Genomic DNA, 21,596 nt, shown 5'->3' with positions numbered 1-21,596 from the left:
TAATCATTTTTATCAAAACTGCTACTTGGTAGGGTGAGAGATGGACACGATTTACCCCCAGGTGAGCAATGTGGCTCATAGGCCTCTTGCTGTATCATTGGTGAAGTCTGAACACTGCTGGATGTTGATATTGTGGGGGTAACTGTAGAACTCCAGCCATCCAATTTCATACATATTTCAGTTCTTTCGCCCTATATTTACAACCAAAGTACTGGATACAGTACATAATATGCACATGAAAAGCTTAAGTAGGGTGCTTGATCATGATTTGTAGAACTTTGCTTAAGGTAGTATCAGCCATCATCAGGCTGTGACATACTTTCTTAGTTTAGAATCTGTAACAGGAGGTGTATAGATAAACCAAAAGCTCTGTGTGTAAAATACTTCCCCAAATTTGGCCAAGTTCCACAACCTGTAGATTTCAAACATCAAAAATTGTTGATAATCAAAAATCCTTGCACTAGGTACATCTTCAAGCTGATTACAAAGACCCTAGCTTTAAAGCTGTGAGAGGAGTTAAAAGACAATCAAAATCCCTTGCACACCTTTAATACCCATACCTGTATCTGTAAAGCAAGATGATCCTCACTAGATAATTGTGGGAGGAGTTAGCCGGACAAATTATGTACCCTCCATATAACATTACTTTTGAAATAAAGAGACAAAACTCCTGCAAGAGAGGTAGGTGGAAATGAATCAAAATTGCAACATGATCTAGAGTGATCCACACAGAAGCTACATAACAAGTTTCAGCTTGATATGTGACAGAGAAATGAAAATAGAAACAACAAGAGGCCCATGGGCCACATCGATCACCTGAGTCACCTTTGCCCACATCTGAAGACTTTCCATATATATTTGCATGTACAACCTTAGTCCCTATTATGGCCCCATCCTACCCCCGGGGGCCATGATTTGAACAAACTTGAATCTGCACTATGTCAGAAAGCTTTTATGTATATATAAGCTTTTCTGGCTCAGTGGTTCTTGAGAAGAAGATTTTTAAAGATTTTCCCTATATATTGGTATGTAAAACATCTCCCCTTGCGGCCCCATCCTACCCTCGGCGGCCATGGTTTGAACAAACTTGAATTTACACTATGTTAGGAAGCTTTCATGTAAATATCAGCTTTTCTGGCTCAGTGGTTCTTGAGAAGAAGATTTTTCCTATATATTTGTATGTAAAACTTTGATCCCCTATTGTGGCCCCATCCTACCTCCGGGGGCCATGATTTGAACAAACTTGAATTTGCAGTATGTCAGGAAGCTTTCATGTAAATTTCAGCTTTTCTGGCCCAGTGGTTCTTGAGAAGATTTTTAAATGACCCCACCCTATATTTGCATTTTTGTGATTATCTCCCCTTTTAAAAGGATATGGCCCTTCATTTGAACAAACTTGAAAGCCCTTCACCCAAGGATGCTTTTGGCCAAGTTTGGTTGAAATTGGCTCAATGGTTCTGGAGAAGAAGTCGAAAATGTGAAAAGTTTACAGACGGACAAATTGTGATCAGAAAAGCTCACTTGAACCTTCGGTTCAGGTGAGCTAAAAATCCCTGAACAGACAGACATCGCTGTACCATAATATATCCTGTCTAAAGACAAGCCTATAAAGAAAAAACCCTCTCTATGTTAACTATTTTCCTCCTCACAGGATTTTGGATGAAATAATTCCAGTTTGGAAAAAGGTTTGAGTTTTCATGGCGATCATTAATAAGTGTAGTGGAAAATTATGGTAGGAATTTTTAATTTTGAGGTGATATCTTAGACCTCAATCTTGTGTAGAAAAAGTTGTCCTGTACATCAAAGGTTACATCTAAAGTGGTGAATCTGGAGCTCTTACAAATCCCCAGAGAGTTGGCTAGTTGTGGGGGGCATTCATTTGATCTGTGGAGTCATTTTAAGTTACTGTAAACCAACTATCATTTGCATGCGAGAAATTTTCGATTCATGAAAACTTTGTTGTCACAAATATTTCTTGTTGCAAAACAGTCCATTAAATGCAGTCTTCCACATTTAAAATTTGTTGCCTCAAACCAGTTTAGCTCTGCTAAATCGAAAAATAAAGTTGTCGCAAATAAAAAGTTGATTTTTAATACTGTATGTGGCAAAATGTTTTCAGTTGTTAACATGAGTGACTACATTTTGGTAAAGGTTTTAGTCAATAATGTATATATACAGTAACTGCTGTGCAAGTATGGGGTACCTTTAAACTACTACTTTGTTGTGAGGGAGATCAAGAAACAATCAGATGATAATGTCATTTATTACAATAATATTAACAACAAAAGTAATCACATCCTACAGGACACACGAGACATTCACTACTGACAGTGTAATGCAATTTCAATTGCAGTCTATTCTCTGGAAAAAAATAAAGGTTTAGTTTAAAATTACTGTAAAAGTATCAAATTTAAAATCAATTAAAAGTTGTTTAGATACACTTTCTTCCTGGTTTAAAAGCAAATTTCCCCTCTTGGTTGCTATCAATTTTCCATTTTCTTCTTTGGTGAACACTTTGCCGTCACACGTTAAACGTTGATTGAACAGGTACACCTGATGAGATTGCACTAATGACACCCAAAGTCTGCTACTGGGATTCGTCGTCAAGACTTTTTCTTTACGATGAAATATATGGCTAACACGATGACAATCAGCAGAATAGCACATATCACAAGAAGCATAAGTCTGTTTTGTATGATTCTGTAACAGCAAAAAGACATCGAATGTTTTTTTTTATCTTACTATATTTTATAATAATCATATCCTATGTAATTTCAAAATAATTTTTTCTTTGAATACAAGAAACCAAAAATGATGCTTTTCGAAATGCTATTTTTTGTAAACATTTTTCTTTCAGAAAACATATACAGTCAAACCTCGTTATCTCAAATTTGATGGAACTGAGAAACAATTTCAAGATATGTGAGGATTCGAGTTATCGAGGGTAAATTACTTAAAGAATAAGTGGTTGGGACTTCTGAATCACTTCGACATATCCATGGTATTCGAGATATTGGTGTTAGAGGTACTGAAGTTCAACTGTACATGTAGTGCATTATGCAGCTTTAGACAACCAAAAAAATTCTTCTAGAACTATATCACGTAAAAGTATTGGAAAGATAAATCTACAGCATGCCTGCATATTAAATACATGTACATAGCTTAGTCCAGGCCTGCTTCAATGTCACTATGCAAAACAGTCATTTGATACACGTATATCAAAATACCAAAACCGGCAGAAATTTGTCCTCTTTGTAATATCATAATTCCAAATTCAGGTCATTTAGATCAAATTGAAATAAACAACGAAGTTGCATGGGGATTCTTGCAAAAGATACACACTGTGACACAATTTTGAAACAAAACCATCACTGTCAATTATGGCGGAAAAACCATTGTTCTTTGTAACTGTTGATCTTTAATTTCGTGCTACATTTTTTGTACTGGCACAACATGCAGACATACCAGCCTGAAGGTTGAAAACTGGATGTAACTTAAAAAAATGATTTAATAAATTACTATAGCCAATATGCTATAAAATTGAGCAGTATAAATACTTTGTTTATGTGTACTTTTGTAAAATTAACCTTGCCGCTTTAATGAATATACATATAATTGGTTAGATTGGTTATGTGATGTCAAATGCAATTATATTGTTTAGTGGGTTTTTTTGTATTGTGTATTGTGGTGTCAATTCCCTATCAATCATCAATCTGATTTCACATTTTGGTATTATGATGTCCAAGAACTGTCTAAATTAATGTCACACTAAATTTTGTGCAGTATATAACATTAAATAGGTATGACTAATTGATTGAGAAATTATTTTCACCTCTTACAAATCTGCAGAAATATGACATCTACAGTAAATAAACCTGTTGTTTCACAGAAGTCAACACGTACAGGTCATCCGAATGATTTGGGTGACTTAATGATAAACAAAACTTGATCCTAGATCAGTGCAGACATTATACCACACTGGTGATTCTTGTCCTCACATAAAAGTACAAGAATCTATGTCGGTAAATACAAAATAAATAAATATTATATCGGTTAATATACTTTAATAAAATGCGACCAATCTTAGCTGGGACTTGATGTATACATCACATCTACACATCTAAAAGCTGTAAGTAAAAGTATTGATATATCTGCATTCCACAAATCAACACTCAAACGAGAACAGCAAAACAACAATGTCTAGCAACCAGCGTAACCAGGCAGTCATGTTTACCTTCACACCCTAACAGCTCCGATACAAAGAGATCATAACTAATCTTCCTACTGAACAATCTGCTTTGATATTTCTTCGTGTTTTTGTTTTCTTGGTTTTTTTTTTACATATCCATTGAGAAATTTGTAAAACATATACTCCTAGTATGCCCCCCTCCCCCTTATTCATGGTAGACAACACTACACACTTAAGAATAAAATCTGTGTGGAAAGAATTAACGAGTCCATCGCAATAGCGATACATGTCTCCAGTTTTAATGATAGTAGGCAGAGGATCTAAGAAATATTTGGCAAAGGTTTACGGCAAGCTTGTTGAAAAATAGTGCAGATTTCAGTCTTCTCCAAAGATATATTACCATCCTGTGTTATATGATTCGGATAGTACAATATAACATAAAATATGCTGAAAAAAGAAAGTAAGGCATTGGTGTTGTAAGTTTTGACCTTGACCTTCGAAAACTGACCTACCAGACTGCATGTGTCTGAGAGGTAAAGCGTTCTTCAGTTATCTGTTGCACAGGAATCATTAAATACATGAAACTTTTCTAACCTTGTTGTGACCTTAACTTTCGACCTGCCATAATATAGGGATTATATGCATATTGATGTGAATCAGTCCACTAGAAGTAAAGCATCTCCAGTGATTCATTATACACATAAAAATTGTCTGGCCTGGTAGTGACCTTGATCTTGGACATACTGACCTGCTGAGCAATAAGGATCATCTGAACACTGATGTGTATTAGCCAACCAAGTATGGAGTCAGCAAGACAAAGCCTTCTCTAGTTATCCATGAAGTCAGCAAGATAAAGTCTTCTCTAGTTATCCATGAAGTCAGCAAGATAAAGTATTCTCTAGTTATCCATGAAGTCAGTAAGATAAAGTCTTCTCTAGTTATCCATGAAGTCAGCAAGATAAAGTCTTCTCTAGTTATCCAAGAAGTCAGCAAGATAAAGCCTTCTCTAGTTATCCATGAAGTCAGTCAGATAAAGTCTTCTCTAGTTATCCATGAAGTCAGCAAGATAAAGTCTTCTCTAGTTATCCATGAAGTCAGTCAGATAAAGCCTTCTCTAGTTATCCATGAAGTCAGTCAGATAAAGTCTTCTCTAGTTATCCAAGAAGTCAGCAAGATAAAGTGTTCTCTAGTTATCCATGAAGACAGTCAGATAAAGTCTTCTCTAGTTATCCATGAAGTCAGCAAGATAAAGCCTTCTCTAGTTATCCAAGAAGTCAGCAAGATAAAGTCTTCTCTAGTTATCCATGGAGTCAGCAAGATAAAGCCTTCTCTAGTTATCCATGAAGTCAGCAAGATAAAGCCTTCTCTAGTTATCCAAGAAGTCAGCAAGATAAAGTCTTCTCTAGTTATCCATGGAGTCAGCAAGATAAAGCCTTCTCTAGTTATCCAAGAAGTCAGCAAGATAAAGTCTTCTCTAGTTATCCATGATGTCAGCAAGATAAAGCCTTCTCTAGTTATCCATGAAGTCAGTCAGATAAAGTCTTCTCTAGTTATCCATGAAGTCAGCAAGATAAAGCCTTCTCTAGTTATCCATGAAGTCAGTCAGATAAAGTCTTCTCTAGTTATCCATGAAGTCAGCAAGATAAAGTCTTCTCTAGTTATCAAAGAAGTCAGCAAGATAAAGTCTTCTCTAGTTATCCATGAAGACAGTCAGATAAAGTCTTCTCTAGTTATCCAAGAAGTCAGTCAGATAAAGCCTTCTCTAGTTATCCATGAAGTCAGCAAGATAAAGTCTTCTCTAGTTATCCAAGAAGTCAGTCAGATAAAGCCTTCTCTAGTTATCCATGAAGTCAGTCAGATAAAGCCTTCTCTAGTTATCCATGAAGTCAGTCAGATAAAGTATTCTCTAGTTATCCATGAAGTCAGTAAGATAAAGTCTTCTCTAGTTATCCATGAAGTCAGTCAGATAAAGCCTTCTCTAGTTATCCATGAAGTCAGCAAGATAAAGTCTTCTCTAGTTATTCAAGAAGTCAGCAAGATAAAGTCTTCTCTAGTTATCCATGGAGTCAGCAAGATAAAGCCTTCTCTAGTTATCCATGAAGTCAGCAAGATAAAGCCTTCTCTAGTTATCCAAGAAGTCAGCAAGATAAAGTCTTCTCTAGTTATCCATGAAGTCAGCAAGATAAAGCCTTCTCTAGTTATCCATGAAGTCAGCAAGATAAAGCCTTCTCTAGTTATCCAAGAAGTCAGCAAGATAAAGTCTTCTCTAGTTATCCATGGAGTCAGCAAGATAAAGCCTTCTCTAGTTATCCATGAAGTCAGCAATATAAAACCTTCTCTAGTTATCCAAGAAGTCAGCAAGATAAAGTCTTCTCTAGTTATCCATGAAGTCAGCAAGATAAAGCCTTCTCTAGTTATCCATGAAGTCAGTCAGATAAAGTCTTCTCTAGTTATCCATGAAGTCAGCAAGATAAAGCCTTCTCTAGTTATCCATGAAGTCAGTCAGATAAAGTCTTCTCTAGTTATCCATGAAGTCAGCAAGATAAAGCCTTCTCTAGTTATCCATGAAGTCAGCAAGATAAAGTCTTCTCTAGTTATCCATGAAGTCAGTCAGATAAAGCCTTCTCTAGTTATCCATGAAGTCAGTCAGATAAAGTCTTCTCTAGTTATCCATGAAGTCTGTCAGATAAAGTCTTCTCTAGTTATCCATGAAGTCAGTCAGATAAAGCCTTCTCTAGTTATCCAAGAAGTCAGTCAGATAAAGTATTCTCTAGTTATCCATGAAGTCAGTCAGATAAAGTCTTCTCTAGTTATCCATGAAGTCAGCAAGATAAAGTCTTCTCTAGTTTACCATCACACAAGTGAAAACTTTTCTGGCCTAGAAGTGACCTTGACCTTGGAAATACTGACCTTTTGAGTAATGAGGACCATATACACATTGATGTGTATCTGCCTACTAAGTATGAAGCCAAAAAAAAAAAAAAGGGAAAGTGTTCTTCATTTATATGTTGCAAAAGATGTAGGTCAGACTGAACAACAAACCGACCAGAAGAGGGGCATAAAAATGAAGGATACCACAAGTATAAGAGAAGTTTGTATAAGTGTATAAACCCAACCACTTTGCCATCATAGTGCCCCCCCCCCCCCCCCCCCCCCCCCCCGGTTACCTCCTTATAGCACTTTTTCCCAACTTCAGTGCTCATTCGACTGGAGCTTGAGAATACAAGTATTGCAGACATCTACACAAATCGGACAACAGCTAAATGTATCTATGTATCTGGGTATACATTTGTAATGGCTTTCATCTCAGAAGTTTAAAGGCCACGAAGTGAATCTCAACATCACAAAAACTCACCTTTTCATCATTCCTGACAAAACACGGGAGCTTTTCCCCAGGTTCGTGTTCATTTCCTCCATCTAAAAAGACAAAACACTGAGAGGTCGGCTGTCACACTGCAAGTTTATCAACAATATATTTCTAGCAAATTGTCTCTTATGAGACTAGGACATGAAGACTGCTACAATGACTTGATAAGGCAATTTATTCTAACTTTGATGTGAGTTTTATATTACCTATATATGACTGAATTCAGTTGCTATCAAACCAAAAAAAATTAAATTTAAATATTCCCTTATACTTGTATGTTAAGATATGTCCTCCCACTAATAAACTGCAACATCGAGAACTTAGGAGAGACTTCTTTAGGGGTGTGTGTGTGTGTGTATTCTTGTCTGTCTGTTAATCTGTCACAGAAACTTTAACTTTATTCTTAACTCAATACTTAACTTTATGGGTTCACATTTGGTATACATATACCTTTTGTGACATTTCCTTTTGAAAGATAATGAAACGATTCCCCCACCCCACCCTCGATAATATACAATGTACAGATAAAGTTGGGAATCAAGCCAAGGACTAGTCCAATACAATAACTACTGCACCATCCAGGCCAAATATCCACAAACCATCTACTGATCAAACGGTTCTATCACAAAAACCATTATGTACCATGTAATCAAATAAGTCGATGTGAGAAATCAGATTAAAAACAGTGTATATTGAAACAGGTCAGTCATTTTGGGAAGACCATATAGGATCTGTCTACATCTGATAAGATCAGAACCACCATCTATATATTGATCATTAACCCATCACTTACTCTCTGTCGATCCACCATCTATATATTGATCATTAACCCATCACTTACTCTCTGTCTATCCACCATCTATATATTGATCATTAACCCATCACTTACTCTCTGTTGATAAGATCAAAACCACCATCTACATATTGATCATTAACTCATCACTTACTCTCTGTCAATCCACCATCTATATATTGATCATTAACCCATCACTTACTCTCTGTCAATCCACCATCTATATATTGATCATTAACCCATCACTTACTCTCTGTCAAACCACCATCTATATATTGATCAGCCCATCACTTACTCTCTGTCAATCCACCATCTATATATTGATCATTAACCCATCACTTACTCTCTGTCAATCCACCATCTATATATTGATCATTAACCCATCACTTACTCTCTGTCTATCCACCATCTATATATTGATCATTAACCCATCACTTACTCTCTGTCAAACCACCATCTATATATTGATCATTAACTCATCACTTACTCTCTGTCAAACCACCATCTATATATTGATCATTAACCCATCACTTACTCTCTGTCAATCCACCATCTATATATTGATCAGCCCATCACTTACTCTCTGTCAATCCACCATCTATATATTGATCAGCCCATCACTTACTCTCTGTCAATCCACCATCTATATATTGATCATTAACCCATCACTTACTCTCTGTCAAACCACCATCTATATATTGATCATTAACCCATCACTTACTCTCTGTCAAACCACCATCTATATATTGATCATTAACCCATCACTTACTCTCTGTCAAACCACCATCTATATATTGATCATTAACCCATCACTTACTCTCTGTCAATCCACCATCTATATATTGATCATTAACCCATCACTTACTCTCTGTCAAACCACCATCTATATATTGATCATTAACCCATCACTTACTCTCTGTCAATCCACCATCTATATATTGATCAGCCCATCACTTACTCTCTGTCAATCCACCATCTATATATTGATCATTAACCCATCACTCACTCTCTGTCGATAAGATCAGATCGAACCACCATCTATATACACTTACCCTCTGTCGTGATCTGCCAATAGTCTGTCTTTGATTATGGAGATCTTCCATAATTTGTGCACCTATTTGTTCTGTAATTGATAAAAAAAAATCATAAATCAGAATTAATTAAAATATAAAACCCTGACAAAATCACAATCTTGTGAAAGTGATAAGTGCTATGTGTATTATGATTTTGACCTAATGCCCAACAATCTGTCAGTTTGTCCATTAAACCTTGCAAAGTATTTGTTTTTTTCCCCTGGTAAACATCTCTCCTTCAGCTGGTGTCAATTCTATTGAAATGTACATTTATAGCAATATACATAAGTGCTCTCAGTGCTCTGTCGAAATATACAAAGGAAAAGTTCAAAGATTTCAAAAATAAAAAACAACCAGTGGAATTATCTCTGGTGTTTCATAACATGTTGGTAAAAAAAACCCCAAAAAACCCAACTGCGCTGGACTGATGAAACAAAGTTGACAATGGGAGAAAATTAATATACAGTCAAATCTCGTTGTCTCGAACTCAATGGGACCAAGAAAAAACTTAAAGAGATTTCTGAAGATTCGAGATATCAAGGGTAAAATACTTAAAGAATAAGTGGTTGGGACTTCTGAATCACTTTGACATATATCCATGGTATTTGAGATATTAGTGTCTAACTGTAAGATATCCAAGTTCAACTGTATACTAGTATAATCACCTAGATACACACATACAACTCATAAACTCAAAATACGTATGGTATCCTTACAATATCGCTAACCAAAAGAAGATATTAAAATATGGCTATACAAATCTATATTGCAACCTTATCATGGCCCCACCCTTTGTCTGGTGAAGGGGGGGGGGGGGAGGGGTAGGTGGGAGGGTGTGTCACAACACTACATAGGATATTTGGATATTACTTGGTCTAACTTCAGTCCTGTTGCTCCTCATAAGATTTTTTTCCTGTATAATAAATTAATATGGAAGATTTTGTATCCTGATTGTGGCCCTAGTCTAATCTCAGGGGTATTCAATGAACAAAACTTGAGCCTGCATGACAAGACAATGTTTGAATATTGTTTTGACATATAGAAGCCCTGGGCTCTGTTCAAGATCATAGCAGCTAGCGTAGCTGCTGCTAGATATATAATGTATCTTATGCACTGTATGAATTAATGCTCGTTATCCCTACCTAGGGCTAGCCTATATGTTCGTTCAATTTCATAGCACTACTTAGCTGCTAATTTTGAATGCAGCCCAGTTGTTCTTGAAAACCAAGATTCTTATACATATTCCTACAGTATGTAAAACTTTGCACACCTACTGAAAATTTATCTACTACAAGAAGATGCATGCATATTGTTTAAGAATTAAGATATTTTAAAAATTATCTTTTATCATAAATTCCCATGTGAACCCAAGCACGACAAAGGCCATAATTTTTATTTTTAAAATAGCATCGAAGTTATCACATAAATTTTGTCATTTTGGGACCAGGTAGTTCTTGAGATGAGGATTTCAAATAACCCCATTCAATTTTAACTCATTTCTAATTATATCCTCCTAAAGTTTGCTTTAAAATAATTTTTACCCAATCATACTTTTGTGGTTCTTATATAAAAAAAAACACAAGAAAAATCAATGATGACAATTGCATGCAACAATGACTACAGAGGAATCTTTTTGATCAGTGTTGATGGACGGCAGGGAAGTGAAGTAAACTATTAATATAAATTCTATCCCCGAGGCTTCACTTGATCGATCTACTGTATGCAAGGCTGGCATCTACAAACACCATTATTAAAAAAATGAATCTGGAAAGGAAACTTTTTGATCAGATCTTTATCACTGTTGCATCGGTTGTTGTAATTAAGCTGTTGTCTAAAAGAACATGAAATTTCTTATCACAGTGAAAAATCACATGAGGCCCTGCTGAATAGAATCAACTTCCTTAAACTTGATACCACAATTACAACTGGGTACCAGACTCTGTTACTAATCCCACGATCTTGGTGTCCCATTGGCACCTAACCAACCAATGGGAATTGAAAGATCTCCGACATCAAGTACACAAAAGTTTCACTTAGACGTGAAAGCACCCCCCCCAAATTTTATGACTTTCCTCCATCATTAAACAATTCTGAATTTATCAAAACATCTAATTTTAAACATTCTTTGAGTTTTCTAAAATTCAATAATTTCTGTTATAATTAGAGGCAAAAATAGGGAGTGGGTATCACTGTCTTTAAAATAACAGCATCTAGTTTATGACAACTTATCAAATGTTTTACAGGACCAACCAACTGCACTTTTGGATGAAATCAAATGAAAATAAAAGTCCATGGTGTTTATTCATTTCTATTCTTTTCTGACAACTATTTGTAAAAGTGCATCAAAAAAATGAAACAAAATAATAATAAAAAAAAAATTCCTGCACTTAACTAGAATTTCAACCAAAGAGTTTAGATTTGGTGTAGTGGAAACTCGTACAATAATGGCGAATAAAAAGCAAGTCAGAAAACTGGGACTAAATAAACTAGGACTGGATAAAACTAGAATTAACCCTTTTAATGACAATCCTATTCATAGATCTGATCATTCAGCTAATTACCAATGATATTAATTATTTGTCAAGTGAAGAAGTGATTAAGTGCATGTCAAATTAACCATTATTCACTGAAAATTAAATAAAAACAACAATAAAACAAATAAATAAAACATTAGCCTATCATTTATGCCTCACATGATTTTTCTGGGCTATCAACTCCGCCATTCTGGGTGCACTATTAATATTGTAGTAATTATAGGGTTATATGGACTGTGGATATTAGCCTGGATAGTGGTTAGAGCACCCGACTATTAATATTGTAGTAATTATAGGGTTATACAGACTGTGGATATTAGCCTGGATAGTGGTTAGAGCACCTGACTATTAATGTTGTAGTAATTATAGGGTTATATGGACTGTGGATATTAGCCTGGATAGTGGTTAGAGCACCTGACTATTAATATTGTAGTAATTATAGGGTTATATGGACTGTGGATATTAGCCTGGATAGTGGTTAGAGCACCTGACTGTTAATATTGTAGTAATTATAGGGTTATATGGACTGTGGATATTAGCCTGGATAGTGGTTAGAGCACCTGACTGTTAATATTGTAGTAATTATAGGGTTATATGGACTGTGGATATTAGCCTGGATAGTGGTTAGAGCACCTGACTATTAATATTGTAGTAATTATAGGGTTATATGGACTGTCGATATTAGACTGGATAGTGGTAAGAGCACCTGACTATTAATATTGTAGTAATTATAGGGTTATATGGACTGTGGATATTAGCCTGGATAGTGGTTAGAGCACCTGACTGTTAATATTGTAGTAATTATAGGGTTATATGGACTGTGGATATTAACCTGGATAGTGGTTAGAGCACCCGACTGTTAATATTGTAGTAATTATAGGGTTATATGGACTGTGGATATTAGCCTGGATAGTGGTTAGAGCACCTGACTGTTAATATTGTAGTAATTATAGGGTTATACAGACTATGGATATTAGCCTGGATAGTGGTTAGAGCACCTGACTATTAATATTGTAGTAATTATAGGGTTATACAGACTGTGGATATTAGCCTGGATAGTGGTTAGAGCACCTGACTATTAATGCAGGACAGGTTCGACTCCTGGTCCAGCCCAAAAATTTCTCCATTCCTACAATATCAATTCCCATCCATTTCAGTCATGGTACTTTTGATCGTAGTAGATAATAAATTAAATCTTTAATACTATTTGATACAACATCTACAAATTTAGACTGTAAAAAGAGGTTACCTATATTTTCATTTCATGCATATTATCTAAATGCAGTAAAAAATTAGACTTTCAAAATAAACTTACCCAAAAGACTAAAGTAGTTTGTTTATATTTAATTGCCATTATGTGTTTAGTTAATTAACAATGAAATTGATTTTACCCAATTTTATGAAATCTTCTGAAAATTTTCTAAATTGAAAGCCACAGGAACTTTTCTAAAATTGTTGAGAAATCACAGGTGTTAATTTTTTTTAACCTTTTTTGTGGATTCTCTCTGATTTCTCCTATCTCTAATTATAATGATTCTACAGGGAATAATAATGACTGTATATTGTTCAATGTCCTCTCGAGAATCTTTTACTCACCATTGCCGGTGAAGGGCTGCAAAATTTAGGCCTATGCTCGGCACTTATTGTCCATTAAAGAAGGCTTATATAGGCAATGCCTGTTGTCAAATCCATTTATATTCATACATAATGAAATATTGTTTAAATTAAATCATGGCCATTGAGCAGGGAGGGATCTTTACCATGCCACACCTGCGGTGACACGGGGCCTTGGTTTTTGCCCCATTTAGTCACCTCTTACAACAAGCAAGGGGTACTGAGGACCTACTCTAACCCGGATCCCCATGGGAAGAATAATAATGTAAATTCAACTTAAATTTGTGCAACAAATGCTGCCTCAATACCATATCTGTGGTCTTTGATATTTACTGAAAATAAACAAGAGGCCCATGGGCCACATCGCTCACCTGAGTCACCTTGGCTCATATTTAAAGATTTTTCCTATATATTCGCATGTAAAACTTTGATCCCTATTGGGGCCCTATATATCCAACACCCGGGGGCCATGGTTTTAATAAACTTAAATGTGCACTATGTAAGGGAGCTTTCATATATATCTCAGCTTTTCTGACTCAGTGAGTGGTTCTTGAGAAGAGGATTTTTAAAGATTTTTCCTATCAGCGTTTTTCCCCCCTTATATAACTGGTACTGATAAACGGTACCATTCCCAATGCCAAAAACCGTTGATTTTTCCCAATTTTGAGACTAAAAATTCCCAATTCACGTGCCGAAAAATAGACTGCTGACATCGTAATTTACTTAATCTGAAACATTGTACGAGTTAACTAAAATGTTCACTTCTGGTATGAAATCGAAAGTACAAATCATGGCAGTGCGCGTGTTTTGTAGAGATATGACAATTCTAAAATGAGCCTACGATGATTCCTTATGTCTCACAACAGCAAATATTACCGTAAAAAAGTTTGTAAAGTGATGAATACTTCTTGTTTGCCCCATCCAACCCCTGGGGGGCCATGATTTGAACAAACTTGAATCTGCACTATGTCAGGAAGCTTTCATGTAAATCTCAACTTTTCTGGCCTAGTGGTTCTTGAGAAGATTTTTAAATGACTCTACCCTATTTTTGTGATTATCTCCCCTTTGAAAGGGACATGGCCCTTCATTTGAACAAACTTGAAAGCCCTTTACCCAAGGATGCTTTTGGTCAAGTTTGGTTGAAATTGGCTCAATGGTTCTGGAGAAGTCAAAAATGTAAAAAGTTTACAGACAGACAGACAGATGATGGACAACAGGTGATGAGCTAAAAAGAATACACTATTTTTTGATTTTTTGACAGACTACCCAAATGTACAACTTTTATATTGACACCCCACCACCCAACCCCCGTCTCTATTTTTAACAGAAGAGAAATTAGCCACCGCTATAAGGGCTCTTTCTTGCGTATATTGGTTGGAATTGGGATCCAGAGGAAGAATGAATTCTTCGTCTGGACCAGTTATTGAAGTAACAGTCCGAAAATCCGAATGTCCTGAGTGTTTTTGGAGGACATGCGTTATAGACGAGTCACACAGACAACTTTGGTAGCCAGAGAATTCTGGTGTGCTGCCCAGAAAAACTAATGCAAACAGAATAAAATTTTCTAAGCAGTTTTGGAATATGTTGAGTCATCGTGGGGCATGGGAAAATCTGTGCAGTATGCAGGAACTCTCGTTGGAAACTGAATGTTTGGCAGTCATACATCGTTGGATACCCCAGTATCCAACAAAGGCAGTCAAATGGATACAAGAAAACTTAGAAGAAAGAATATTCTGCCTAATTTTTCAATGGCTAACGTTCTCATTTATACAAAATAAATTCATCAAGCTTTAATTTTTACATGTTTGATTATATATAAGTAGATTTAATTATCAACATTTCGATTAACCTGCACAAAAAAAAAAATGATTACCCCGAATTTATCAACCTTACAAAAACATACAGGTAATGCAGGTAACACAGATAACATCCTGTGTATTTGGGAAAGTATTATAACACAAGCTAGCAGGGTTCCCTCGGACTCGGAGCTTCACACCTGCCTAAAATTAACTCCACCCTGCACTTAATTTACCTGAGGAAAATCGACCAGTTGAAAACCTCGGCCTTTAAGTATTTTACTCTCGATATCTTGAAGTTTTTTCTTAGTCCCATCGAGTTCAAGATAACGAAGTTTGACTGTATATATACACACACAAACATACATACCTGTTTCTAGCGTGATTTTGTATCCATGATCCAGTCTTCTGGAGGTGCGGTCTAATAACTCGGTGTTATCCAGGAGTCTCTGTCGCTGAAAATAACAAAAAATGTCTGCATTGTTGTTCAAGGATAAGTCTGTATTACCCGTACTAAATCTAATGACTCTAATAAGCAACCAAAATATTTTAATTCACTAAATTTTACTACAAAGGATATGTAAGTGAAACGTAGCATTGAGCAAATATTTACAGAAAATACTTATGCATTACATTAATTAAGAAACTGTACATTGCATTGTTGATGAATCATACGGATTAAAATGAGTTCAAAAAGCCTACACTATCACGCTATCACTGTTTGTTTAATCTATAATAACAAATGATATTTGTTATTATAAATAAAAAACAGTGGTAGCGTGACAAACATTACGTCTTTTACCTGATCCTCCGAGTCATGAGTATCATCCCCAAGCAGCTCATCTCTACTGCTGTCAATGCCAAGTTTGGCTCGTTTCTGTACAATTAACAAATAAGTACATAAGGAGATGAATATTCCATTTACAATGGACTATGACATATTGCAAAGCAACAAGAACATTCATCTCAAGAGAGATAACTGCAACAAAATAAAATACACACATTGTCTGTCTGTAGTTTTGAAAGCTCTGCTTTGTAACTTTTGACTCGTGTGTTGTACTTCTGCCTGTCCTTTAGGGGTAAATCTTTCACCTCGAGCTCCATTTGTTCAAGCTGCAAGACAACTATTTTATCTTAGAATGGGTACCAAAAAGGAAGTTGAGTGCCTTTCAGATCAAAATAATTATCAATGTCCATCCAACTCAAAAGCACCTGTGGTTCTGATACAGTCATTATTTTCCTCAATTATTTTTCAGGTAAAATTTGGTCTAATTACATGTCCAGAATTGCTATATGTCAAACATAAGTTTGTAAATGCACAGATATGTGTATGAAAGGTATATAACATGAATGTACTACAATGTAATAAATAAAGTAAAAGTTTCAATTTTTATTGTACTTGGTATTTCATGTCTTTCATAATCTGAAACAGATTTAACACTTAATTTTGAGTATTCTTAAACCATTTACAACACTGCTTAATCTTTGGTGATATTTAATAACCGAACCATATAGAACAAAATGTGTAACTGTCCTGAAGCCTGTATTAATTCACTCTTTAGATAAATCGGTCTTTAAAATATTTATCTAACTATAGACTGGACAAATCTTCTATATATTTTGTCTAGCAGTCTATTGTTAATTCCACACAGTGATTCTCATCAGTTCAGCAACCTCAACAAACATGCAACCTCTCTCTTAATTTCACACACTGATATTCAGCAACCTCAACAAACAACCTCTCTCTTAATTTCACACACTTATATATTCACCAGCTCAATCAAATAAATAACTTCTCTGTTAATTTCACACACTGATATTCACCAGCCTCATCAAATAAACTTCTATATTCATTTCACACCGACAATCACCAGCTCAGCAACCTCATCAAATAACTTCTATATATTGATTTCACACCGACACTCACCAGCTCAGCAACCTCATCAAATAACTTCTCTATTAATTTCACACTGACACTCACCAGCTCAGCAACCTCATCAAATAACTTCTATATATTGATTTCACACCAACACTCACCAGCTCAGCAACCTCATCAAATAACTTCTATATATTGATTTCACACTGACACTCACCAGCTCAGCAACCTTATCAAATAACTTCTATATATTGATTTCACACTGACACTCACCAGCTCAGCAACCTCATCAAATAACTTCTATATTGATTTCAAACTGACACTCACCAGCTCAGCAACCTCATCAAATAACTTCTATATATTGATTTCACACCGACACTCACCAGCTCAGCAACCTTATCAAATAACTTCTATATATTGATTTCACACTGACACTCACCAGCTCAGCAACCTCATTAAATAACTTCTATATTGATTTCACACTGACACTCACCAGCTCAGCAACCTTATCAAATAACTTCTATATATTGATTTCACACCGACACTCACCAGCTCAGCAACCTCATCAAATAACTTCTATATATTGATTTCACACCGATACTCACCAGCTCAGCAACCTTATCAAACAACTTCTATATATTGATTTCACACTGACACTCACCAGCTCAGCAACCTCATCAAATAACTTCTCGGCCTGTCTAATGTGTACCTGTCGCTCAGCTGTCAAAAGAAAGTTAATTCAACAACCATTTACAGCAATACATCAGACTGAGTTTAGGATTTTACACAAGAATTGCCATTTTGGTCAGTACATGTATATATAATTGCTGTGAGAGACTAATGTTTAGGAATGGACAATTTAACTTGACTGTTCACCTTGACTATTTGATTTTGACTAACAAACTTGTTATGATGACGTAACAATAAATATTAAGTAAATATGACGTCATGTTGCGGGGAAACCATCAGCTATTAATCGTGAAGTTTCTATTACATGTTATCGTTATAGCACATGTAAGATAATTATTATACAGATATATAAAATATTAATGTATTTAACGATTTGAAACATTTAAGATATTATAGTCTTTAGCACAGTTAATGAATTTAAAGTCTTGAATCATAACATCCTGGGGGTGCAAAAAAAAATTCACAATTACATGTATATGGCTATTTTAATCTACACCCCTCCCTGGATTTTCTCTCATTTTCAATAGAATCGTCATCATGAAAGAGTATGATGTTTTACACATCATTCTCTGAACTATGTTTTTAATTTTCAACAAATCTTGGATCAGTTCTAATGACAAGTTTAGTATTCCTTATATACTGGAAAATGAACCAACAGTTGCCAGTCATTGTATTCAATTTAAATCAAAGTACTGAAAGTAATGATATGAGGTGACATAATGGTACAATACTGAATTATCATGATACGTAAGTATTTATGGAAATGAATATCGGCCTAGTGTTAATGACTCCAAATGGTATTTAACATTTTGAATCTGTTAATAATGAACTAGTCAAGTGTGACAATTTTTAAACTAGCTGATCACTTATTTGGAAAATGTAGGTCAGAGATATTATCCATTTTATTATAAAATGTCAGTAAGCCTCCTGAGATGCATACTCATATTAATTTAAACTACACACATGTACAAAATACGAGTAAAGGCCCTGCTAATCAGAAATAAATCCCAAGTGGCACTCATCAAGGATATGTAGGTCAAATGCAGCATCTGAAACATTAGTGGTTGTGTGCATCTATAAATACATCCAGGGATGGGATCAGTTACTTTGCAGCATACTCAAATACTTTCAATTACACTCAAATTCCTTCATTCATAACACAGGTTTCACAAATGTTATTGATTGCTTTCCTTAATGTAATCAAATACTTTTAAATTTTCAACATCACTCATGTTTGAGTTGATATGTGTACAAGATGTTTCTCTGTGTTTGAGTTGTTATGTGTCAGGGGTCGAAATTAACTTTTTCTACCACAGGCTAATTTTAGCCTGTGGGTATAAAATCCACAGGCTAAAATGAAAACCTACAAGCTAAAATAAAAATAATGAAGCCGTGCTCTTTTTTCATGTTTTTTTTAAATCAATGAATTTTCCCACCATTACTGAGTCTAGTGGGTCAACATACATTGTTTGGACAAGTCACTAAGCTACGTAAGTCATATGGCGCAAAGTTTTTTCTCTTGATAAATCGCACCTCTAAAAAACAACCTGTTTACCGCAGGTCTAGATCCAACGTTCTTCCAATTTTATGCCATATCAGGGTTTTCACTAGTGATTTTTCAAAGCGAATCCTGGACTCATGGTTCATAAGCAGCACGTACGATCACGAGTCCCATGAACTTTTCTGATAATCGTCAGACGTCTACGCGGTGAGCAGTGCATTCGTGTCATCACTACAACCCAACCCCAATGACAATAAGTTAATGTAGATAGGATGTTGGATCGAGTGATTAATATTAAAATTAACAAACGACGGTACTTTCCATTTTGATAAAAATGACTACCGGAAGACTTGGTAAAACATAGACTCCGATTTTTTAAAGATAAATGAATAACAAAAACCTCAAGCTTGGAATTCAATTTAATCACCCCTTTAAGTGAACAGGACTAATTGTACACGTTCGAGCTTTAATGCATTAGTTTGACTCCTAGTTTCTAAAAAAAATCATGAAAGAAAAATCCGGATAGAAACGGTTGTTAAAATCGGTTGTTTATGTAAGCGTTTGTATTATTCTGAGTGCAGTTTAAGAAAAGCAAATTGTGCATCACCGGATAAGACGGATACGATACGATAATAGTTTGTAAATCATCACTCGCTAAGATTTTCGAGTGTCCACTATTTCAACTCGCTATTTTTCAAATGTACTCGCATTTTGCGAGTATTTCTCGCTAATTTCGAGCCCTGTGTGTACAAGTTGTTTCTCTGTGTTTGAGTTGGTATGTATATACAAGTTGTCTCTCTGTGTTTGAGTTGGTGTGTGTACAAGTTGTTTCTCTGTGTTTGAGTTGGTGTGTGTACAAGTTGTTTCTCTGTGTTTGAGTTGGTGTGTGTACAAGTTGTTTCTCTGTGTTTGAGTTGGTATGTATACAAGTTGTTTCTCTGAGTTTGAGTTGGTATGTATACAAGTTGTTTCTCAGTGTTTGAGTTGGTATGTATACAAGTTGTCTCTCTGTGTTTGAGTTGGAATGTGTATAAGTTGTTTCTTTGTGTTTGAGTTGGTATGTATACAACCAATGAATAGTCATGATTGACTCTCACAAAGTAGGAAACATTAAAATTTTGATCATAGATGTCTTGCATGGAATAGATAGATATGAAATAAAGTATAATCCATCATATTATAACTGCTTCTTCCCTGTTAAAATTGTTGTCATTAAAATTGCCGTGTACCCTAAATTGGTATGATGAAAGATCCTGGGATATCTTCATTGTCCAAATGTATTCAAGGGAAGGAATGTGACAGACAGAGAGGTTTCATTGTCAATACCTTATTGCTCTTTTGATAGAGAATCTGACTAGAGTAAAGGTGTAGACAGCTTGTAGAGGCAAGGGTATTACTTACGTTAACAGTTGCTCCACATTTCATAATACAGTTTTACTGATCAGCCTTATGTATTGAATTATATTTCTCACGATACTTTGGATAGTTTATATACCAATTTAATTAAATCTTGGTCGACTAAATCTATTGAAACAATATTCAAAATACAGAGAAAATTCGAAATGTATACAAAAAATGCGTTACCTCCATGTGTGTTTGAAATTCTTCCTATGTTAAAAGTGATGTCTGCTGTTAAGCTTGAATATTGTTGCTCGTACGATTCTATTAGGGTGCCCATGACAGATCAAGCTCCAAATATTATTAATTTGACAGAACGACAGAAGTCAGATGATATATGCACTCGATCCCGATGTCAATAACGAGAACTTCCGGTGCAGTCTTTTCTTCCGGTAAACAAACAAGGTATACCGTGTTGGAAGCCAATATAGGGGAACAATCGACACCATCGCGTCTTTCTAAACCAATAAATCTTATTCAGACATCTTATTTTCAATCATAAAATAATTTTTACCTTATTGGTAACTTTATTTTGGCCATATGTGAGCCGTTAACATGAAAAACTTGAATATATAGGGGAGGGGGGTATCGGGTTCTACATGTATGTCATTTTGTATTCTGAGAAAGTATAGTGTTTTTATGTCTTCTCTTATCTCAAGTCAAACTAGTTTTACATCATTTGTTGATAATACCAATTATAAGCTGAGTGATATTTTAAATGTCTTGTAAGTTCGAAACTGATTAAATATTCTGTACATAAATCTG

The 21,596-nt window shown here is 35.3% G+C and overlaps 1 protein-coding gene across 1 annotated transcript; it reads right to left on the bottom strand.

The window, feature by feature from the left end:
* Window positions 1-2,244: 2,244 nt before the first annotated feature.
* LOC125669393 (vesicle transport through interaction with t-SNAREs homolog 1A-like) lies at window positions 2,245-21,204 on the bottom strand. Its single transcript, XM_048903860.2, has 8 exons — window positions 21,018-21,204; window positions 17,904-17,962; window positions 16,369-16,479; window positions 16,169-16,243; window positions 15,737-15,821; window positions 9,402-9,472; window positions 7,545-7,606; window positions 2,245-2,700 (listed from the first exon to the last, which is right to left on the bottom strand). The coding sequence occupies exons 1-8, from the start codon at window positions 21,109-21,111 to the stop codon at window positions 2,604-2,606; spliced, it is 654 nt and encodes a 217-aa protein (XP_048759817.1). The 5' UTR covers window positions 21,112-21,204; the 3' UTR covers window positions 2,245-2,603.
* Window positions 21,205-21,596: the final 392 nt, after the last annotated feature.

Source organism: Ostrea edulis, chromosome 4 (genome assembly GCF_947568905.1).
Source record: "Ostrea edulis chromosome 4, xbOstEdul1.1, whole genome shotgun sequence".
Lineage (NCBI taxonomy): Eukaryota > Metazoa > Mollusca > Bivalvia > Ostreida > Ostreidae > Ostrea > Ostrea edulis.
The sequence above is the reverse complement of the archived record's forward strand: the minus strand, read 5'-3'. Positions and strand labels throughout refer to the sequence as shown.